Below are 3,541 nucleotides of genomic sequence, written 5' to 3'. Positions count from 1 at the left end.
AGTTTCATTTTTAAAGTGAAAGTATTTGACATGAGTGTTTTTGTTTCACTTTTGACACGTAATACTTAAATAGTGGAGGAGATATGATGTTGCTGTGGGCTCAAACTTTGCAAGAAGTTAAACATTTTTTTTGACTAAAATACAACCGGGACCCTAAGTAAGGCATGTGTAAAAATTGAATGAAATTGGTTGTGTAGTTCTCGAGTTTTAGGGAAGCACACAGACACACAGACAAACATTCTCATTTTTATATATATATAGATTACTAAAATTTTGTCTTAATTACAAAATTCATTGTTTTGTATTTTTTTTAAAGTTATGGATGGGCACACATCCAAATGGACCCTCCAAAATATATTTGGAAGGAATGGATGAGAAAGATCTTGGAGAGTGGATCAGTGAACATCCAGAACGGTTAGGAAAGGAGACTGATGACTACTTCAAAGGAGAGTTGCCTTTTTTGTTCAAGGTGCTTTCTGTTAGAACATCCCTCTCAATTCAAGCACATCCAAATAAGGTGAGTAAATATTTTTTAGTTTACTCTTACAGTATTTTTCACCAAACGTTTATGACAAATATCTTTACAAATAAGACTTATTTTTTTGTTTTCCCTGCATTGAATATTTATATTTAATAATAATTAGTGCAGGCATAGCTTTGTGATTAAGAAATTGTATATCTGATCCTATTGCTTAGCATCTCTGGAAAGTGTCTTCCACTATAGGTTCAGGTTGACCAATTCATTTTGAATGGAATTCTAACAGAAATTATATAGATGAGCATCATTGTGTATGTGCGTGTGTCTTGTACTCAGTGGCTTCATTAGAGATCAATAGAATAAATATTGGACAGAAATAAATTCTGTGGTTATGAAACCTGTATGGCTGCAATCCAATAACTGAAACTAATTGGTTAGTAATTGATTGGTTGAGAAAATTAACTTGTAATATTTCAATGTTCTGCCATTGAGACCAAACTACTATTACTAGAAGGTCTGGAGGGGAAATGATCAAACACAGCTTAGTGTGTGGTACAAAGGCTCTAAAGATAGTCTTAGTTGTTGAATGGATAGGTAATGAATTGCCATTGTGTGATAGCATCCATTTCTCCCTTAGTGTTAGTCATTTGATGAGCTAACTTGATTGCATTTTGGTACCACCTTGAGTGACAAAATAACAAAGGAGCTCCAGCCTGAGAGAGGATCTCTACATGGTTGCTGAGATTGCTAGAAACAATAAACAAATTGAGCCAATAAAGAAAATCTCTACATTGTCTTGTATCTTACTAAAAATATCAATCAAACCTCCCTCAGATCACACCTGTTTTAAAATGGAAGCTCATATTGGATATAATAGTTCGAGATATCAATTTGAAATGATCATGTTTGGAACAGCTTTGATAAGTCAACTTAAGGCTGACTTGGGGTTAAAAAGACAAAAACCTTGAAAACCAAGCTAATCTTCCTTAACCCTTTAGCATTCAGGTTACTCTGTCTAATGCAGACCCCTTTATATTTCAGACTTGCGGACCCCTTTATATTTCAGGCTTTACCTTAGGGATCCCCTTATAAACGCTTATGAAATTTATACATAAATATTTGCGTAAAATAACATATATTTTTACATTTATTTATTTAAGAGTATTTAACAAATAGGTTTATTGTCTATTAAAAGATTTCGATTAAAAAACATATATAAAATCAAATTGCCCATAAAAAGTATTTGCTGTCCACGGACCCCTGTCTTGTCCTTGCGGACCACAGTTTGAAAACCCCTGGTCTAATGTAATGCTTATTTATTCACATTATTTTGAATTAATCATGATTCTTTAGTTTTGGAATGACATTGCAAGGTAGGTGTGTGAGGCCAGATCTTGTTGAACATGAAATAGAATATTTGAGTCTGATGTGGCCACTTGAAATGCTGAAGGATTTTATCTCACTCTTAAAATATATTGGATAAGGTAGTCAATATACACCACATATGAAAACAAAAACAGAATGGTCTTGGCTGGAATGCCTTTTATCATTGGTCAAAATCTAAACTGGAACAAATATTGATATGCAAAGACTGTTTTACTTGTATTTTTTTTTTTTTTAACCTTTTGGTACCTCACAGTTGAATAAGTGATTGTGCTGTTTGATTGTCAGGTAGAGTGCCTTGCAGTATTTGTCCAGCTAAATACTTACTGAATCAAAGTCAACTTTGTCTTTCAACCTTTTGAGGGTCAATACAATAAAATACCAGCCTAAGTTGGTGTATTGGTAGGTCTGTTAGCGCATTAGACAAGACACCTTATGGTACTTGTTCTTGTTTCTTTGCATTGTGAGTTCTTGAACAGGAAATTTCTTGTGTTACCCAATTTAACAACCATTTCTTTCTTGTCTGCTATTGGTGGAGTTTACTCTGTTACAAGTATTTGTGGGCTATGACTTTCATTTAGTCTTCAAAGTCCTTAAAAAAATAAAGGGTTTTAAACATTGTTATAAAAGCACATGACCTAGTGATTAGGGTGTTCAAGCTCACAGTTAATATCTTCAGTTCAAGTTCATATCCTAGATAGAGCAACATATGAAGTCTGATCAATAAGTATCTGGACTGTTGCCATAATAACGAAGCTAAAGCATGCAGAGTAAAGCCACTTGGCAAAGATTGACCTTGAACTCTGCTGTGCATGCACACTAAGTTTTTACATTCTAGTTCACTTCCGCTGTGTACAGCAGTGCTAGGAAGCAAGGTGTGTAGCATGTGATCATCGCATTGACCATGATAGAGAAAGTTATCGTGGTGATAACCTGCTCAGAGGCCTATGCAATGTTGCAGAAAGTGTATGGAGAGGAGTGTATGAGCCACACACAAGTGTGCGAGTGGTTCAGATGTTTCCAAAATGGCTGAAAAAATGTCAATATTAACAAATGTTCTGGAAGACCTGCAACCAGCAGAACAGAAAAACATGTAGCTGTGAGGGGAAATCATCAAATTACCATCAGTGAGTTGTCAGAGGATGTACAAATTAGTTACAGTTCAGTTCATTATCACTGAAGATATGGGTATGAGATGCATGTCTGCCAAGTTTGTGCCAAAACTGCTTTCAGCTGACCAAAAAGACACTTGAGTTTCAGTTGCACAAGATCTTGATTGTCGAAAATGATGAAAACTTTTTGAAAACTTTGCGTAGGACTCTGATCAGGTGTTGCCAAGCTTTTGGCAAAATTTGTTGCAGATTCTCTGCTCAACTTTCTCTGTTATGGTTAATGCAACAATCACATGCTACACACCTTCCTTCCAAGTACTGCTGTAAACAGTGGAAGTGAGCTAGAACATTAAAACTTAGTGCACATGCACAGCAGAGTTTTGGGTCAACCTGTGCCAAGCTTCACTCTACATGCTTTAGCTTTGTTACTATGGCAACAGTCCAGGTACTTATTAATCAGACCACATATTGTGTCCTTGAGCAAGGCATTTCATTTCATTTCATGTTGCTCTAGTCTTTTCAAATGAAAATGGTTGGTAGCTGAATGCTGGTGCAGCACTCTTCCCTT

At 35.6% G+C, this 3,541-nt stretch overlaps 1 protein-coding gene across 1 annotated transcript in view; it reads left to right on the top strand.

Moving 5' to 3' along the window:
• The window catches only part of LOC106868451 (mannose-6-phosphate isomerase), a 50,557-nt gene that overhangs the window by 33,683 nt on the left and 13,333 nt on the right, over positions 1-3,541 (top strand). Inside the window, exon 3 of the mRNA XM_014913726.2 lies at positions 317-517. Coding sequence (XP_014769212.1) covers positions 317-517 — 201 coding nt within the window. The remainder of the gene's footprint in view (positions 1-316; positions 518-3,541) is intronic.

The sequence above is a fragment of the Octopus bimaculoides genome, chromosome 3, assembly GCF_001194135.2.
Source record: "Octopus bimaculoides isolate UCB-OBI-ISO-001 chromosome 3, ASM119413v2, whole genome shotgun sequence".
Taxonomy (NCBI): domain Eukaryota; kingdom Metazoa; phylum Mollusca; class Cephalopoda; order Octopoda; family Octopodidae; genus Octopus; species Octopus bimaculoides.
The sequence above is the reverse complement of the archived record's forward strand: the minus strand, read 5'-3'. Positions and strand labels throughout refer to the sequence as shown.